The 19649-nt window shown below is 30.6% G+C and overlaps 1 protein-coding gene across 4 annotated transcripts; it reads right to left on the bottom strand.

Moving 5' to 3' along the window:
• Positions 1 to 477: 477 nt before the first annotated feature.
• Positions 478 to 8151, bottom strand: LOC121127601 (tyrosine-protein kinase transmembrane receptor Ror2). Of its 4 annotated transcripts, none has more exons than XM_040723021.2 (8): positions 7908 to 8151; positions 5881 to 6287; positions 3413 to 3882; positions 3220 to 3246; positions 2453 to 3111; positions 2144 to 2386; positions 1482 to 2063; positions 478 to 1424 (listed from the first exon to the last, which is right to left on the bottom strand). In XM_040723021.2, the coding sequence occupies exons 5-8, from the start codon at positions 2934 to 2936 to the stop codon at positions 718 to 720; spliced, it is 2016 nt and encodes a 671-aa protein (XP_040578955.1). In that variant the 5' UTR covers positions 2937 to 3111; positions 3220 to 3246; positions 3413 to 3882; positions 5881 to 6287; positions 7908 to 8151; the 3' UTR covers positions 478 to 717. The 4 variants fall into 4 exon arrangements, with proteins under 4 accessions (XP_040578955.1, XP_071749052.1, XP_040578954.1 ...); XM_071892951.1 differs by having other exon boundaries at positions 8100 to 8150; XM_040723020.2 differs by lacking the exon at positions 3220 to 3246.
• Between the last annotated feature and the right edge of the window lie 11498 nt (positions 8152 to 19649).

Here is a 19649-nt window from a genome sequence, read left to right as displayed (position 1 = left end):
CATGGGTAGGGGAGAGTAATGTATGTAGATTGTAGTATGTACAAGTAATGTACTCCCTAAGTCTATGGATGTCCATATACATGTAAGTGTGTACGTACCTTGTACACATAATATTGTAGCAAGAATCCTAATACGTTCCCTTTGGATAATACGTTCAACTTCAACTAACATAAGGTTATCTATGGATGACTTGAGCAGACAGTTCAAGGACACTTCACCATATTTACATTAAGCATTAATGTATAGATAGTTTTAATCAAGAATATGGCTCAACTCTGACTTACATTATTACTTTGTTGTTGCATATTCTGTGCATCTGTGTACTGCAATTGTAGTTTAATTTGATAAATAGCAAATAAGTTCAACTCAATCAAGAATTTCTTGAATATATCATATTTATTATCATATATATAAATATATGTATTAATAATAAAAGTGGTAATAAAATTGTATAATAAATAATATAGAAATACTATAAAAAGTTCGAAAGATAATTTTGATAAGCAATTATCTGATGTGTATTTGGTATATAAATGAAAAAAACAAACAAAAAAAAAACCCTGGTTGTGTTCACCAAAAGTACAAAAAAAAAAAAAAAAACACTGAAAAAAAATCTACAGATATAACAAACAGATATTATCTTATTTTTTTCTCTAAAAAAATCATCAGACTGACTAGTTTATTTAATAAATTATGGCTTCTTAATAGAATGATCTCTTATTCAAAAGATTTTGGGGATTGTGGAGTCATTCTTCCCATGGATTCCACAGAAACTATTGACTTTTGGCTCTTGTAATGTCTTTGCAATATGGTCAACTCCTTTTCAATAGTTTCAAGCTCACGATGAAGAATACGAAACATGGGCCTCACACTAGGATTGGGATTCCAGCAGGATTTCATAATTTTATAAATCGACTTGGGTGTGTTCTCAGGGCATCCAAGAGTGTTGCCTTCCTTCAAAAATTTAATTACTTCCTCATTACTCAAACCATAATAGGGCTGAAGAGCAAGACTAAATATTTCCCAAAGAAGAATTCCAAATGCCCAAATATCACTCTCAATGGTATATTTATTATGAAGAACAGCTTCTAGAGGCATCCATCGAATAGGAATATTATCAGACACATCTCCTCTGAAGTACTCTTGTAAAGATACTCTCTGACTCAAACCGAAATCTGCGATTTTAACCGTTCCAGACTGATCAATTAGACAATTTCGAGAAGCTAAGTCTCTGTGAACATATTTGCGATCTGATAAATAGACCATTCCGTTACAAATTTGCTTGGAGATCGAAACTTGTTCCACGTGAGATACTTTAATATCAGTCATAAATGAGGATTGATTGCTCCCTAGTGATATACCATTAGGTTTGCGAACAATGTAGTTGTCAGGGGTATTTGAGCGAAGATAAGAATTGAGGTCCCCTAAAATGAATGTTTAGCATCAGGTAAAATTATTAATCTTAGCTCAATATGCCTTACCTTTAGCCATATATTCAAATAATAGGCACATGGGCTTCCCAATGGCACATACTCCATAAAGCCTAACAATATTAGGATGATCGAACTCTGAAAGTAAAATTGCTTCTTTTTCAAAATCTCTAAGTAAGTCATCTGTTGCTTCCTCTTTGAGCATTTTAACAGCAACCATCGTGAATTCTTCTCCTTTTCTCAACCCAGGCGCTTTCCCTTGAAATACTCTTCCAAACGCTCCTTGGCCAACATCACGAATGTAAATAATGTCATTGCGAGGATATTCTAACTTTTCTAATCTGGGATTTATTTGACCCGAGGTTTGATGATATGCAGCGTTTTCTGGTAATTTATCCAAATCAATGTCGATGTTTTGAACATTAGCCTGAGTGTATCCTGATTTCTTTCGGCACAAATTGGCACAAATCAATGACGTAATAACTATTATAGCAACTGTGGCTATACCCACAGATACCAAAAGTCCAATAAATTCGGGAGTAATAACTTCCATGAGTATCTTGTAATAATCTTCTCTTATTCGTGTATCATAGCCTTCATTTTCGTAGTAGTCAAATGATTTACTAACATTATCTAAATATTCCATTAAAAAACAAGAATTGAAATTAAGTTTATGTATTTTAAATTCAAATGATATTAGAATTTTATCTTACCGCATTTTGGAATGGAGCAATATTGCCAACGAATCAGAGGATCAACTGTATAACACCATGGTTCAGGTTCAGTTCCTCCAGGATTCCTACAATTATTGCCAGCGTTTCTCATTTCAGGAAATATATTTTCAGGTGTGGTTTGGGTGTGCGGAAAGGAAGTAAACCAGGGCTGGCAACTAACACCTTCATGTGTTTGATTAACAGAACCTTGGTAGAATCTTCCATTCCCTTTCATGCAACTAGCTGGAAATATTTTTAACAAATGCATTGGTAAATGTTAAGAGATTGACTGATATAAGAAAATCTTACTTGTAGCCATTTCATATCTCATTGTAGTAATTGAAGATTTCGTGCATATTTTTGATTTATTATTATATTTAGGCAGTTTTTCACAAATTGGTAGTCGAAAATGTCCTCTAGCCTCGATAAAAATGTCCTTTCGTTTGTTATCCATAATAAGGGCCCAGTCATTGAAACAATAATGACTCCTAAGAGCCACACAATCCTCATAACATAAAGGAAGGCCTATGGCACAGCTATCTTGAAGAGCACAATCAGGGAACGCGTATTTACACAAAAGCGCTTCGGCAGCAGATCTACAGGGCTCAATCAGATTACTAATCAACTCTTTCCAAAGACTCTCTGTAATTTGTTCATTAAGCCACCCGCCGGACGAGTCTTGGGATATATTGAACCACACCAAGCCTCTACCAGGGAGGTATCTACGGCAGACCCGCCCATTATAAGGAGCACAATATCCTTGACATTTTTTTTGGCTTCGATTCTTTTCCATCCGTATCGGAAACTTTCTCAGAAACGTACACCATAAAAGATTTTTGATCGTATGATCGCTCCGAACTCATTTGATTTGTTGCTTTACAGGTATAATTGGTTGTTTCAGTCACATTTATTGTCAGACTTGATCTTGAATAGTATGAATAAGGACTATATTTTGTTCCTTGAACAATCTATAATTGAAGATTGGTTCATTATGAGTGAAAATATTTTAGTAGTTTGGTAATTAAAAGAAAAAAAGAGTCACATTAGTATTTAAATATATAATTAAGGTTAAATACCTCAGACTTCCCGTTAATAATGGAGAACTATGTTTGTTAATTTGTTAGGTGCACAAAAAGAGAAAAGAAACAAAGAGATAAGTTAGTAATCATTCGACATAAAAAAATACACTTTATTAGATTATATCTGTATCACCCAAATGTTAAAATATAAAGCAAGCACAGAACCAACATGAAAGGAAGCATTGAATACCTTATTTCCAGAACGGATCCAGTCAATAACAGGAGCAGGAATCCCCGTAGCAGCACAGTTAAGCTTCACTGAAGTCCCATATTCTTTTCGAATAACATCAGGTGAACTTTGAATCTTGACTTTGGATTCAACGATGACACTAGCAACATAAGAGTAATGTTTTTCTCCATTTTCACTATTGTCTGGAACTTGGATATCACAACGATACACACCCTCATCAGTCTTCTCAATTTTTCGAAATATAAGAGAACCATTTTGATGAATTCGAAAATTATGACCAATTTTAGTGATTTTTTTGAAGATGGACTCTTTCATCACATACCATTGAACATCATTCTCCAATTTCCCAGAGGAACATCTGAGTTCGAATCGATTATTTAATTGGGCAGTAGTATTTGATGGACTGTGTGCAATTGAAGAAGATTTAGCAATTTCAGCCTTATTCTTGGAAGGATTGATATTGAGTACATCTAGGGAATAAACACAAATTGACCATTCAAATCTAATTATATAACTTTGTAAGTTTGCACCATTCATTCAATAAAAAAGATAAGATAAATTAAATGTAATTAATAACTCTACTTTTCCAGGTAGAACTATAAAAGCGATGCTCTATAGCCAAAGCTTGCTGGCTAATACGTTAGGGAGACAAAATTGATAAGAGCACTAATGTCCAGCAGGTTACTTACATATACTTTTTTTGAAATGTATACTCACGAGGATATCAACAATTTTCACATCCCTAAGCATAATACAGTTTACAATGTACGAGAATATATATTTTTAAATAACAAAAAAAAACACCAATAATTTTTAAACTATTGCCTTGTTAAATAAACAAACTCACGAGTTATTTACTCTAGATTGTCTAACGAAAATGAGTTACAAACTACTTTAAGTTATATATTCTTTACATAATATGCATAAAGGAGAAACAATACACCATAAGTATTAGTTTAAAGAAACAGCTAAGAAAACATTTTTTTTAAAGTATCAACATACTAATTCCTTCAGGGAAGTAGTAGCACCCCATGATAAATAGTTTAAAAAAAATTCTCAGAGATAGCTTAGATGTACATAGTTAGTAGTTAGGGATGTGAAAATTGTCGGAAGCCTCATGTGTAGTTTAGTGTCGATCCTTATTTAAGACTGAGACTGCAACTTGTCCAGTTCAGTCCTAAAATTGATAATTTTGGTTCCTTGATCACGTCTCCCTATAATTTTTCTTTTTAATAATTTCTAGTACTGACACATACTACTCGTAAGCATGCATTAAAAAAGGTATAGGTTGGTAACATGCAATATATTAATGCTCTTATTAATTAGCACCCCCCCTATTTTGAAAATTCAAATTTATTTGCGAGCAAGAACTATAGTTTTTATATAGATATATCGCCTATCAAAACTTGCCAACAAATAATTTTCTTTTTTATTTACACTCAGGAGGATTTCGACAATTATCACATCCCTATACATAGTATACAAGGTAAAATAAAAGTTAATTATTTTGCGAAAAAAAATAAATTGAAAAATTAATTAAATAAATGGACAAGTTGCACATGGTACATAACGTATGAAGACTGCAGTTATTCAATTTGCTCTTATTACCATCTTCATCTATTATTTGAAAAAAGAAGATTTATACGGACATAAAAATTTTAATTGAATGAAAAATTATACAAATGAAAATGATTTTCTACAGAACGACTACATCATAAACTCAAATTTTCTCATAAGGGAATCATTGGAATCTATTCTGATAATATGATATTATATCCTTTTTTCAGTCTCTGCAGGGGAGGAGGGATTGAATATCATGTATTCGACATGAAAATAATTAATAGTTTAATAAATAATTTTTTTATTATTTTATCTTTGGAGAGTCGTCTTTTACACATTGATACTAATAATAACCGTTTCTCAAAGTTGTATATAATTTAACTTTTTTTTATAACATATGTTATTAGCCTGATATAAATCAATTTGAATGCATGTATGCACCTATATTATATGAACATGTATGAAAAACGATAATCCATTAAAAACATATATTTTATTTTCAATATGTATTGCACATATAAAATGCAAATATATAACCATATATGATTTCATGACTTGTCATCATCATCATCATGCAAGCAGCAACGATTTAAAAGATTGGCCATAATAATATTGATATAAACAACACGCCACTGACCATATTTTAAGGTCAAATCCTCAATGAGCACAAGCATTTATTAAGCTAATTAATGTGCATTTAAAGAAGAAACAAAACTCGTTTCTATGATAAAATAGTAATAATTATTTTTAAAATCCATAAATCACTTTAATGTTTCTACTAAATGGACTTAATGTGACTTTGTAATTCATCTCTATATTGTACATCCCACTACAAAGTTGTTTTCAAGTAGAATTTATGGACAAAATATGCAGATTGAGAATGTAAATCTGTTCTTTTCTTTTCTTACCATTTGATGTGAGTTGTAATGAGGAATTCGCATAACAAAGAGTCGTAAAGTGAAAAAATACAATAATTATTTGACAATGTAAGAGCAACATTTGGAAAAAGAAAGGCAATCCGTGACTTCCACTCGTGATTTTGGCTAGACAGGTCATATATTTATGTTAAGTGATTTTTTTTTGCTTCTCCTGCATGTTGTTTTCCGGCTTTCTTGCACACTTCTTCGTCTTAAAGGATGTTGTTGATGTTATGAATGGAATTTCGTGAAATATCTTTCCCCTATTATAATAAGTTTGAGATCGAATTTCATCATAATTTTGAATAAGATCTTGAGTAAGAAACAACGGTGGAGTAATATTATTAATAATGGAATACTTTGAGTAAGAGTCTTCTAAGATGGTGATCTTTTTATAACTGAAAAATAGAGAAATGCATATTAGTACATCTTAGGAAATTGAATCTCTATTTCTATATTAAAAAACACACAAAAAACAAAACATTTGACATCCAATCCTTCAAAAAATCAAAACATCTGTGTTCGCGGACGCATATCGCTAGAACATGGATTAATCGAAGCATCTTCCTACGTTCTAATATTATTTCTTTAAAAAACATATAAATAATTTGAAAGAGACTTGCTTGCAAGACATTGTTAGGGAGCACTAAAAAAGATGGGCAAGTACGTATGTATGTATATTTAAAGTCCTTGAGATTGGTTGCATAAAATAAAAAGAGATACATATCATAATAACAAAAGAGACCCCAGAGTTGGATCCCTATTTTATTTTTGAAATTCCATAAATATATGTATATATACATTTGTATTACTATGGTTTGTAATGTATAATAAACTTGAATGATTAATGATTCCATTTTAACAAAAAAAAAAAAAAAAAAAAAAAAAAAAGACTTGGTTACGTCTACATACAAGGGTACACATAGCACCCAATTATGTATACATAGTAGAAATTGTTTTGGATACACATACTATATCAAAGATGGTCTGGCAATAAGAATTTTATTTTTAGTGATTATTGTTTTTAATTAAGTCGAAAACGTTTCAAGGCTGAAGAATAAGATAATTTGTGTAGTTTCAAAAAAAAAAAAAAAAAAAACCTTATAAGAAAACAATATGTTATTACTCTCAAAGGAAGTCATAAATATATTAGGAAAAGCTCATTTGGGGGTCTGAAAGGAGAAGTGAATGTTTTTTATTCCTTCACACCATGTGCTGTTTTAATTATCTTAAATCAATGCAAATGGTACACTATTAAGGCATTGCTAATAAAAATCATTAATTAAATATATATAAAATTGATAAATAATTAATATTTTCAAGATTCATTCATTAATGAGCATATTATCATATAAATGTAAAAAATCTAAATTATTCGTAAAATAAATGTTGACAAAAAAAAATTAATTATTTTTGGAAGATTGGAATGCAAAATAGGCACAACTCTTTACTCACTCACAATCACAAGAATTAAAATCAAATGCACGTTTCCTGTTTATTTCCTCATGAAAAATATGATTTAATGTACATTGTACAATATATATATTATAACATTTGAAAAAATCTTCGGAAGGATCTTGTTGTCGAGTAATTTAAATCATACAGGAAATATTCATAAAGTCTATAATAATCTCTCTCTATAAATAATATGTTTTTTGTACATACTTATTATTATAGATTAAAATATGTATCTAACATCATCACGTTTTGATATTCCTGATTGGATTGACACATATGAGGCTCTATTCAACGTTTAATAACTATAGAGGAATGTTTTTTATTTCACACTTGTACACGGAATAAATTCATATGTAGAATTATTTGTTGGAAGAATAACAATAAAGACTCTAACAGATTCTCGAAATAATAATTATCACTTATAAATGTATGTTAGTAAACAAGAACGGATTGAGAATCATTGTTTATATGTTATAATTAATATGATAATGAGTTTGTAGTAAATAATAATTCATCAAATTCTTTAAGTGAAACAATTATATAATAAATTTGGCACTTACAAGTATCAAAATCATAAATGTAATAGAAAAACAAAATAAAAATGGAGTCGGTTTTAAAGACCCCATTTTAATAATAGACATAGTAGGAAGAAGACATCGTGATTCTACTTTCTTTTCTTTTATACATAGTACCACTACAAAAACAACAACACAAAGAAAACCATCATAGGAAAATGCACAAGACAATCTAACCCCGTATCAGAATTCTATATTACACAATCGCCAACCGGCAAACAACTGCCATAGAATTTTTTTTATTTCCCCTATACTTTATAACAGCTTTTTACCGAACCGGCGTGCTTCAAGCAGCAGCAGATGCCTTGTACTCGCATGAAAAAAAATAGAAAGAGAGAAATTATGAACATAGACTCAATAAATGCGGGGGGCATAAAAGGAGGGGGAGGAAGTACGGGGAATTGTCTGATTTTTCTTAACAAACCTACTTCCTCTCCGGCCAGATAATAAAAATAAAAACTATAAAAGAGAAAGCACTCCTACTAGCTCCCTCTACCGAGTTGGTTATAAGCTAATTTTACTATTTTTTAACACACATATTCTATGGAAAGTTATATGGTATGGTCACAAAACCCCTTCCGAACTTTCCACAAATTTTATTGAAACTTTGAATCAGAAAATTGATTAATTCGCAGGAATTTATGTATACCCTTGCAAAAATTAAATTACAAGTGAAATTTGCAAGGGGATAACAAATTATTAAATAATTATTTGCTAGGATGTAATTTTCTTTTATATAATTATAAATTGGTCAAAGGTTGTATTTGTTGATAGCTATTACATATTATAATACAAGATGTGTGTCTGGAATTAATTTGTCGACATGGCAGTCTGTTACAATTTTTTTAATGTATAAAATGCCATATTAATTCCCTTGAGAAAATATTAAAGAAGGATATCAAATATCACTACAGAAGATAGAGAGTTAGTTCTGTTTTCTAAATAATATTACTTACCCTAACCTCGCAAATATTTTTCATGGGATCACAACATGAGTCACTTTTCTTTTTTACACCCTTTTTTAGAGTTATAAGTTGCAAACATTATAATATATACTATAGCAATTGGTAATTGTATAGGATAAAGGAGTGCCCCACTTTCTTCAAAACTATGGTTCAAACTTTAAAAGAATGGTGATATTTGAAAATTGGATACTATTTCAGAGCTATTTATAATAGCTCTATAACTTTACATAGGAAAATAATCTCGGTCCGGTGTTAAGAAACAAAATTTTCTCAGACAATTCCCGAAGTATTTTGATAAACGATATTTAAATTCCTATTTTCATATTAGGATATGAATATGAAAAATATAAATGAATCAAAAGCTTTTCACTTGCAACTATTTTACTAATGTCCGTAGCCTGCATTTTGAAATAGGTGAGGTTCTTTGTGCAAACACCCCGATAAGCCTATTACAAGGTTGATCCAACCTTGTTGAGGTTTATCGCACTTCATATAGCACGTTTCACAAAGATATGTTAAATTTCTATGTTTTATTCAGTTGGGTATATTTGGCGGAAAAAAAAGGGTGGATTATTTCCCCCTGGCTATGACCCTAATTTTACCATTCCAGTGTGAAATCATCTTGGAAAAGATGAATCCTCCTAAACCCTTTATGTACACGAGAATGCATGTTTAATTTACGAGACTAAGTGTAAAGAGTATAATTTATTAATTACTTCATTAAATCATAATGTCAATTAATGCATGACATAACTTATGTGTGAAGAAAATATAATTTCTCAATGATTCCCCGTTACACAATAACCTAATAATTAATATGTATTCCCCAATCTGCGTACGTACGTCATTTTGAATGAATTAAGCTCTTGCATCATAATTGCAACTTGGGGCCATTTGGAGATATACTTTTCCTCAGAAATAAACTTAGTTAGAGTAGAGGGAAAAATAAATAATGAGCGTGGGGCTCAACTGCCTATTATATATTTCTTTGTAAAAAAAGTCAAAAAGAATAATAATAATATATCAGTATTAAAATTTATTCAGTATCTTTTCAAGAGGTTGGATAACACACAACAACAAAAAGTTACAAATGATTCTTCAGATACGTTATAAGATAACATATTATATTACTATATTGTACTTGACATGTCAAGCACGATTTTACAATTAGTTTTTTTTTGTATCAGAACAGGTTTTCAAGAATTTTCAATTTGAGTTTTTTAGTTATTTTTATTGTTCTTATAAGTTTGGATATTTTATGAAAAAAACTTAAAAATATTAGGGGTAACTCCAATTAAATTTAATGCTAATTTAAAATATTGAATTCTATTTTATGTGGGAGAATCCAATTCAGTGGCAAAACAATATCAAAGTTAAAAAGTTATTTAGTTTCTTAGGCCGAGGTTTCCTATTATAAAATATATAAAAAATAGGTGGAGTAAAAGTAAATCGATTATTTTTCTAATGGATGGATTTAGTAATGTTTATATCGCGTTATATAAGTGTTATCGATTTACAGTTGATGGGGTTTAAAGATAAGATTTCTTCCTAAAATACCTAGAGTTGTGTGATTGTTTGACCCAGTATTATTTGAGTGACCGTCAAAGATGGAGACTAGCAAAGGAAAAATACGCCATATTGTACAGTTTTACTCCGATAAAGGCAAAAAAGGTAGCCAGGGGTCTGAAAAGATAAGTTTTATAATTATAAATACTCTAAGAGCCAATCACGTTCAATTTTGGTTTTGTTTATTGCATTCCAGTAATTTTGATGTCAAAGAATCATCACTCTCTGGAAGCCCGATTGTCGAAAATATGTATGAAATATTAGAAATGGTCGAGTTGGATTGTCATATAAACAACGTTTTGATTGCCAAAGAGATAAATATTGATGGAAAAAAAAATCTATTAAAGCGATAGACTTCCTTTACTACACCTTATTTAACATGGAAAATTCTCACTAACACAAAAATTTTAAGTATATTTTGTTCTCAACTGTCAATGTTTCTGCTGATTTTCTTCAAAATACTGTTTAGAATGTTGATTGGTTGAATTAGAATTAGTTTTTGTGAAGCTATGAACAATTCTGAACAACTATCGAATAAAAATTCTATAGTTGGGAATAACTGGCTATCTCTACCAACTGATTTTTGGGACTTTTTCTGTTTATTTTTCGAGAAAAGGTTACGTAGCAGAATAAAGGTAACGACGTGACTAATGTATTTATTTGTGGGATAAAAAAAAAGGTTAGAAAGTAATAAAGAGCTCTAAAAAATGCATTTAAGGAAGTCATAGTCTCATAGACACATTTTTCATTTGTATGGGCGAAGTAAAAAGTTCTGAGCGTTTTTTGTTTATTTTGAAAATAAAATTAACATAGTTAAGACTTATCTGATTTTTTCCAACGGGGTTTCTGGCTATTTTTAGTTCCTAGGCAATTGAGTAAGTGCTCACAAGGTGGTCCAACTCGACGAATTTCATTATTTTATCGACATTTCAAAGTATTCAATATTGGCATATTGAATGCTTTGCTGTTGCATTCGATTGGGTCCATAAACACCACACATTTTTTGTCCGCCTGCTCTGCCATTTGACCTTGGTTGTAGTGATACAAAAAACTGTAAATGAACTCTTTTAAAGTGTAAGATTTTTTTTTATGCAATGTGTTAATCATGAGGTATAGGTCATTAAATACATCCAGTGAAAACACTCAGAACTTTTTATATATTCATTTGTTTAAACCCAGTTATTACAAGGTGATCTGCTATCTGAATATTTAAATCCAATTGTAGATTTGTAATGAGTTAATATTGGTAAGTGAACGACTACTAGAATTAATTATAATCAAAGCTGTATAATTTTTGAAAAATTAATATTTTGGATTAAAAGCTCAAACATTATTTTAACGTATCATTATAAAAAATAATTCCATATATTTTCAAGAGATTGGATAACTCTTATAAGTACAGACTTCAAAATCAAGAGGAAATATATATATATATTTAACCTCCCCTCCTTAATACCTTCAACTTTTCCACTACTATAACTTTCTTTGCATCCTTTTCGGGATTATGCAGGGTATATTAATTTAATTAAACTTCTCACTGACCCATAAACATGAACCCTTTATATACAAATATAAATGTTTACATACAACATAATATCCAAGAGTGAATAAAAGAGAGGGTCTAAACAAAAGTCATTTTTAGTAGACTTCAAATTCATCATATTAATATACATGTCAAAATAGTTGACACCAGCTGTTGATTGACATTCATTGACCCCACGACCAGTTCTACTTTCAAAGATCAATACTTCAAAAATAATGAAGACAAATACATATAATATCATCTCAAATTTTTAGTTACACTCTTCTTGTTCAAACTTTGGCAACGAGTGTCCTAGCATACTTCATATTAATGATGGATTTCGGGTTCTGATTTTAGACCCGTGTAGTTTCGGTTCTTTTTAAAAATCATTCGGGTAATTTTCATAATTTTTGGGCTCTTGGTGCTAGAATCGAAAAATATAATGTCCTTATTATTATTCTTGGTTTCTATTTTCAAAGGTCAATAAATGGGGAATGAACATGTTTGCTAGTTTGTTAACATAGCCGAAGAAAGTGGCTCCACCTTGCGTTTATAATTATTTATTGGTAGTTTGATTACTTGTTTGTTTATTACGACAACTTAGTACATCTACGCCATCTTGTGGATCATTGACGCTGCTAGCTCTTTTATTGGGGGCGAGGATCAAGCCCCCCCCAACGTTTCTGACCCCCTCCGAATTTTATAATTTATATTATACTCTGTATATATATATATATAAGTAATTAAAAAACAGGGTTGATAATTTTTGGGGTTAAGTCCTTCCAAATGATGAAGGGGGTTGCAACGCCTCTGTCGTGGATATTTGTATTTTTTTTTAGTTTGCTCATGCCTTATTGACTAGGACTAAACTTGAAGTTATCCTTTAAGTAATGATAGATTTTGGTTTTTAGTTTAAAATCCAAGAAGTTTCAGCCATTTTGTTAATAAATTAGTTATGGGTAATTTGAATGATTTTTCGGTTCTATACTTAGGTTCCCTTTTTAAAAAATTAACAAATTGACTAGGACTATACTTAAGGTTAATATTGTTCTTATTTATTCAGTCCAGTCTTAGAGCGGGTATTTAAGACCATTGTTCCTTCGGACTGATTGAAAAAATAAAAATAAAATTGAGTGATGTCATCAAGGACCTGACTTTCTAAGTTTTAGGACTGATATGCAGGACTGAACGTGACCGAGACTGATCTGGATGGGACTGCAGTCTTCATTTCTAAATAAGAATTAACACAAATCAACACCTGTAGTTGTCCTTTATGAGTCTCGACTCGATACGATTTAAAAAAAATACAGTTTATACCATTTTTGGGTCCATATCCGAAAATATTGGGTATCTCGGATCAAAACTGCGGTTATGAGCTTTTTACAATTATTCTCAATTATGTAGAACCGGAACCGAGTTTTGCTTCTGTTATATACCTGAGATCAATCATTATTACATATTATCCGTCAAAAAAAAAGATTATACACAAAACTCAGGATCATTTTAGAAGCCATTGAATACTATTTTGAAGGAGTCATTTGAGAATGGACATAGAGAATAGTTATCTTTCTTCTACGTATGATTACGTAATCAGTAAATAACACGAATAAAGGTTTAATTGCGAAAAGACGGAATGGTATTCGAGCATGTTTTGAATGTTGGTTGAATACATAATATGATGGTGTATTAACGTATTCTGATATTGACCACTTTATAAAATATTACTTATACATACATATTAACATTCAATACACTCATGTCATTTGATGCGGCACTCTTTGAAACTACTTAAATGCATTTCATTTTCATGATTCCATGTGTAGTTTATAATATGTATATTAGTAATGTATCAAATATTCACATATACATTCATCCGTTAATTATCCGTATTTGGAAATATCTGCATTTGTTTGGTAATACCCCCTTAGTAGGATTTTTTATTTTTGAGTTTGACTAAACTTTGACCGAGTATTTTTTTAAAGACCAAATTGACAACAGTGAAATTTTTTTTTGACAACATACATTCATTTTTTTTTAATAAAAACTTTGTCTTTTCGACAAATTTGACAATAAGATTTGACTCATACCGTGGATCGCAAATGTTGATTCGAAATCCGAGAGCATTGAGCACGGATCAGTAGGGATCCATTGCGCCAAATTATTTTTGGTCTTTGACCAGAGATACATCCTCCCTGACCAGTAATGTATTATATAACCATCTACATATACACGTTTACAAGTGTTTAAAAGTCAATTTTCGCACATTTACTTCCATAGTATCATTTTTAGACATTGGATACATCATTTTAGCCCTTGAAAATACCCACATATGTGACCAAATAAAAAAGGTATTGAAAAATAAATTAATGGAGTTTGATTACCAAGAGAAATACAAAACTTATTATGTACATATATTATCTGAACGACTCCTGACAGTGAAATCGAATAAGCTGAATAGAATTACTTCAAAACAAGCTCCAAATAATGTGTATATTGTATATACATATAATTACGTTCTATATACCTACCTATGTATGCGGCATGTTTGAGTAGCCTCTCCTCAAACTGAATTGCTCAAGTTAATTATGGGTATATATGGCTCAAAACATACATAAAGTAAATAAGGCATTGTGATACATTGAAAATCCATAAATTACATACGAATAAGTTCATTTTTTATCCCTCAATACCGACGATAGTTGAAGTTTCTAAACAAATTATGTTGTATATACAATTATGTACGAATATAAATTGCGAATTTGTATTTGGAAGAAAATAAGCTACATGCATCGTCCGATTGAGGATAATAGGAAGTCATCAACTATATAATAATTTGTGTAATTAATTTACATCAATGATAATTGCTAATGGGATGCATAAACTAGAGGGGCATAATTATCGAATTTCGCTCCATTATTTTAAATCCATAAAATAAATGGTTTATGAAGAGCTGATTTCCATCTAACATGGTGGTTCATGGGTACAACTATTTATAAATTGCTAGCAAATTGATTGCATGCCATTGACATGAAGTCTACTTCAAACGTGCAAGTAATAGTATTTGACCATAAAGTATAGGACGAAATGTTGCTACCCGGAACAACTGAGAAAAGGGTGTAAAATGTCCACCTCAAGGATATAATCAAGACTTGAGGTCCTTTTTGTGTGCTTCCAATATATTTACATACATACACTTGTATTAACACATTAGTTTGTACATGGGTTGTTGATAATTACTAATTAAAAATGTCCATAAAAGGTATTTAATTTTTTGAGGGTTCTAGGATAACTCGCCGAAAAATATTATATAGTAATCGAACTATACGCTACTGCATATAATGATCATTAATGAATATAATTATTAGTTTACCTACATGGCAATAATAATATTATATTGACCTTTAATAAAATTATGTAGTTAATCAAAGAAACTAAAAACATTATAAATTGTATTAAAATATTAATATATATATATATTTGGATGAATCCAATGTTACTGTTAAAATAAACCCACTATTAAAATTATAGCCCGCATATTTCTTTATCCCTGGGAAAAACTTATAAAATCGGCATGGGATAAAATACTTATTTTCTCCACCATATATGTTATATACATACTATTTTTCGGTGAATTAGTTGCTCACAGTGCTTTGATACGGAATACCAATAAACTCATAAAATACAGATTGGTAGTGTTTTGTTGGACCTAATAACTTTTGTTTGATAAGGTCATTTGGTACTTAGGGTTCGCAATGTACACTTCGTTATTTGTATTGTATACCGCAGCCCTTCCTCCAAAATACCATGTAAATTTGAATGTTAGTGGGATAACGTCAATGCCGCAATCACAATTTTTTTATTTGGGGGAAGTGTTGGAGAGACTATGGATGACTGACCATTAATGAAAAATGAAAAAGAATATTATGGACATTCCCCTGGCCCCCTGGTGATTATGACCATGTAACACCGTGTTGAGCGGTGTTACATTCTTTCTTGTCTTTTTTGAAAAGATGATTTTTTAAAAATATTTAACTTCTTTAGTAAATAAATTACGAGACCCTTTCTTATTTTAAAAGGACTTTTTTTGGGAAAACAAAATTATTATTCGATAAATATGACTTTAAAAAAAAAATCAATCCCTTTTTTATGGCCTTTTTATAGAAAAAAGTAAATCCTATTTTTATGGTCTTTTTAAAAAAATATTTCTCAGTAACATATATTATATATGTATATATTTATATTTAATTAAAATATATATATATCCTGTTTTGGCCCCAGTAAAGAGCTGTAAATAAGTAGAAACAGATACCATTTTCTTAACATATAATCCAATATATTTTTTTATAAAATATCCCTGTTTCTAAATTTTTGGACTGATATGTGTGACTTGACCGGACTGCAATCCTAAAAAATAGATTCAATACAAATTTTGAACCCTGTTGATATATATAATTGTTCTACTATATCAAGAATAACCTCTCATTTAATTCTGAAAAACTTATAATCCAAGGATGACTACAGACTATCAAAAGGATCATTGACTGATGCAGTACTTTGCTAAAAAGTTGTAATGGTTTTTTAATTGAATATTTTTTTTTTTCGTTCTAGATATTATCTAAAGGAAAATTTCAATATATGTACATAACATCATGTATGTTTGAAAACTTTCCTTATAACGCAGAAAATAAAGTTTAACTTATTTTGCCTCAAAGTGTTGCACAGCCATAAGATAATTATTCACAACTTTATTTCACTATTATTTCCAAGTTGTGTTCTTTTGTCGACTGTTGATTTTCTACTTTTTCTTTCTCTTATTAGTGTTCTGAACGTTGATTCAATTTATTTGTTAGCTGTATAATTTTTCAATGAATTTAATTTTGTATAGTGAATATGCTCAAAATTAAAGGAGTCTACAGTCGACAATTTTTAGCCAAACAGAGAGGAGAAAAACTCCTCGTATGATGTTAACTCTTTCCCCGGAGTCCTTTACTTAATACTAAATGCAAAAATAGGTTAACAGTTCCGAAGAATTGCTCAACTTTTCCAAAAAATTTGAGGCTTCTTTTTCATCCTGAAGTAAGGATGTAAGATACAATAAAACTAACGTCGAGAATTACAAACAAATTTTGATGTTATTTTGACTCTTGAAAGTATCTTCAAATATTTTAATTCCTTGGTCCAATTGTTTATAAAGTGCATATTACTCTACTGAAACATTTACATTTATTTTTCTGGCAGGAAATCTCTCTCGTAAATTCATCGCAAATAGCATTTAATAATTTAGAGGAAATCATTTCATCTTTTAAAACAACAACAACAACAAAAAACTGTTGTTTAGAAAGGGAATGATAAATAGGAAATAAGAGGTCAAAACACACATGGAAAATCGATAAAGATAAGTACATAATGTACAAGCTACCATCCCCACAATCGAGATTTATCTTGTACGACCGGAAATCATTAGTGATTTCCAACTGGTGGAGTAACATTTTTAATGTCATTTCTATAGTAGATATGTTTTTTTTTGTGCAATACTCGCATCAAAACACACAGGTGTTTCGTTAACAACACGTTCCATATACCGCCAAACCTTCATATGGAGTATGATAATTTCTTATTATATATATTACCTACAATCAGATATATTCATTTAATTAGAAAGTGCTTAATCGCAATTTATAAATCCATGATTCTACGAGCCTTTAGGGTCCTCCTACATTGGGAACCTCGTTATGCATATTTCAACAAGTGAATGAAGATACACCTTGGGTTTTTATAGAATGAGACACAAACGACGTAACTCATAAATACTATTTTGACTTTATAATCATTTTTGCATTTATTTACGCATGGAATATGTACATTATACATACACACACATCTAAAATGATATTTACGAGTAGGATATTAAATTTTGAAAAAGAGACACCCCTTTCTTTTAAATTAAGATCCTTCTTGCCTATTAAATAAAATGATCTGTTTGTCATACTACTTAATAAATCTAATAAAAACTATCCAATATTAATTTGTATAATGTATTTTCGTCACAGCGTATGAAGCCATTTAACTAAATAATCAACCTAATTAGTTGCTCTATATATTTATTTGGACACAAGGTATGTCGATGTCATACATTTTCCTTTAATGACGTAATAAATTATAAATCAAAATGATGGAAATCATTGTTTAAACCCTTGAATTTTGCCCCATGACGGCTGTACAATGTAAGGTCGAACGAAAAACCTTTCATCATTTATAATGCTTAGATTAAAATCAATATTCATGTATACACAGTAATATAGTGGATTACGAGTAAAGTGCATATCAGATAAATGGGATTGATTGTAACTAGTGTTGATCGGTCACGGAATTCTAGACACATGGAATACTCACTCTTTTAATTATTTTTTTCCCTTACAGGTTAGGTGCTTTGTTCTTTTAAATAGATTATTATATTTTTCTTATACGTAACAACAAAATTTGGCATTGTTCTTCATTTGAATCCAAGATTAATCACTCCATATCACGACGGAATATTCTAATAATCTTGAAGCCAACATTGCTGAGACTGGAATTAAAGGAAGTTTATAAGAAAATTGATGGAATTTGACTAAATTGACTCCATAATTACTTATTGAACGATTATTACATTAATGATAGTGATTAACAGTCAATAAACGAGACAGTTATTTGGTTGTCGTTATAAAATATATATGTACGTAATGAATTTGAAATCTTATTTCAGATCTTTTTTCATAATGCCAGCCTGCTGTTGTGTACCAAATTGTCGCAGAGGATATAAAAATGCTCCAATAGACTACTGTGCCTACACTTGTTCGCTCATGATGAATGGTTAAAAAGTGCCTGGCGATTTTTAGGCAAACTGGTGGAGTCTAGGCCCCTTCTAAGAATTTCGAGTTTGCTTTCTTCATTTTCAAGACGATGATTGTGGGTCAGAAAGCCGAGATAATCTCCGGAAGAGTCGAAAACAGTTAAAATCGGTGGGTCTCATCTCTTGTAATGGAAGAATCTTTCTTTTTGGAGATGCCCCTTCACATCAAGGTCTGTGATATTGAATTTTGACCTCGTGAATAATTGCATCTATGCTCTAGAATACATAAATTCCTCCATATCTTCTTCGGAATCATCCTATACATCTACATATATGAATTATGGAGTTCCATAAAACGACAGAATAATTGACTGACATATCTAGTGAGGAACAGCGAGTTCTCATTCACCATCCACTGCTCCTTCATTTAAGTTCTTGAGTCATTTCTCCTTAAGTCCACTCTACTTCTTCTGAGAAGACTATTTCATTGACAAGTGTTCTAGATGTATATCATGCAGAAATAACTCATCTCAACCATATTGATATCAATTCAATTTATAAGGTGGAGTTTAAGATGTATGGTACATATGGATAATTATATAACTTGGACGCTTTAAGTCTCATCCCCGATTAGTGATTTTTTTAATAGTTGGGAGGCTCTTTTGTGATTGGAAAATAAGTGGAAGATGATTCTAGACTCGCCTCTCTTTTCTCGATAGTTTTGTCTGCAACTGTCCATTGATGGTGTACCTTTTCCTTCGCCTAATCATCTTAATAAACTTATTTCTTCGTTTACAATAAATGTGAGGTTATCATCTTCATCAAAAGAATATATGTGTGCA

The sequence above is a fragment of the Lepeophtheirus salmonis genome, chromosome 13 (genome assembly GCF_016086655.4).
Source record: "Lepeophtheirus salmonis chromosome 13, UVic_Lsal_1.4, whole genome shotgun sequence".
In the NCBI taxonomy this organism is placed as follows: domain Eukaryota; kingdom Metazoa; phylum Arthropoda; class Copepoda; order Siphonostomatoida; family Caligidae; genus Lepeophtheirus; species Lepeophtheirus salmonis.
The sequence above is the reverse complement of the archived record's forward strand: the minus strand, read 5'-3'. Positions and strand labels throughout refer to the sequence as shown.

Excerpts from the sequence above, each read along its gene's own strand:
- LOC121127601 (XM_040723021.2), bottom strand. The coding sequence starts at position 2,936 with ATGGAAAAGAATCGAAGCCAAAAAAAATGTCAAGGATATTGTGCTCCT. Across the intron at positions 2,387-2,452 it reads GAGATATGAAATGGCTACAA|CTAGTTGCATGAAAGGGAAT; the intron begins GTAAGATTTTCT and ends AAATATTTCCAG. Across the intron at positions 1,425-1,481 it reads ATTTGAATATATGGCTAAAG|GGGACCTCAATTCTTATCTT; the intron begins GTAAGGCATATT and ends CATTCATTTTAG.